General features: G+C 41.1%; 1 protein-coding gene across 1 annotated transcript in view; it reads left to right on the plus strand.

Annotated features, from left to right (window-relative positions):
- Positions 1-397, plus strand: part of LOC114030808 (zinc finger protein OZF-like) — a gene marked incomplete at its 3' end in the record, with an annotated part of 10395 nt that extends 9998 nt beyond the window's left edge. The window contains exon 5 of the mRNA XM_027845710.1: positions 8-397. Within this exon, the coding sequence (XP_027701511.1) occupies positions 8-397 (390 nt within the window). The remainder of the gene's footprint in view (positions 1-7) is intronic.

Raw genomic sequence — 397 nt, forward strand, 5'->3', positions numbered from 1 at the left:
GTCACAGCTTACCGTACACCAGAGAATCCATACTGGGGAGAAACCTTTTGAATGTAATGAATGTGGGAAGTCCTTTCAGTGGAGGTCTCTAATTATAGTACATCAGAGAATTCATACTGGAGAGAAACCTTTTGAATGTAATGAATGTGGGAAAGCTTTCCGACTGCAGTCACAGCTTACTTCACACCAGAGAATTCATACTGGAGAGAAACCATATGAATGTAATGAATGTGGGAAGGACTTTCAGTGGAGGTCTCTGCTGGCAGTCCATCAGAGAATTCATACAGGAGAGAAACCTTTTAAATGTAATGAATGTGGGAAGACCTTTCGCCTCAGTGGACAGCTTACTTCACATCAGAAAGTTCATACTGGAAAGAATCCTTATGAATGTAATGAG

Source organism: Vombatus ursinus, unplaced genomic scaffold, assembly GCF_900497805.2.
Source record: "Vombatus ursinus unplaced genomic scaffold, bare-nosed wombat genome assembly UNPS02015012.1, whole genome shotgun sequence".
In the NCBI taxonomy this organism is placed as follows: Eukaryota; Metazoa; Chordata; class Mammalia; order Diprotodontia; family Vombatidae; genus Vombatus; species Vombatus ursinus.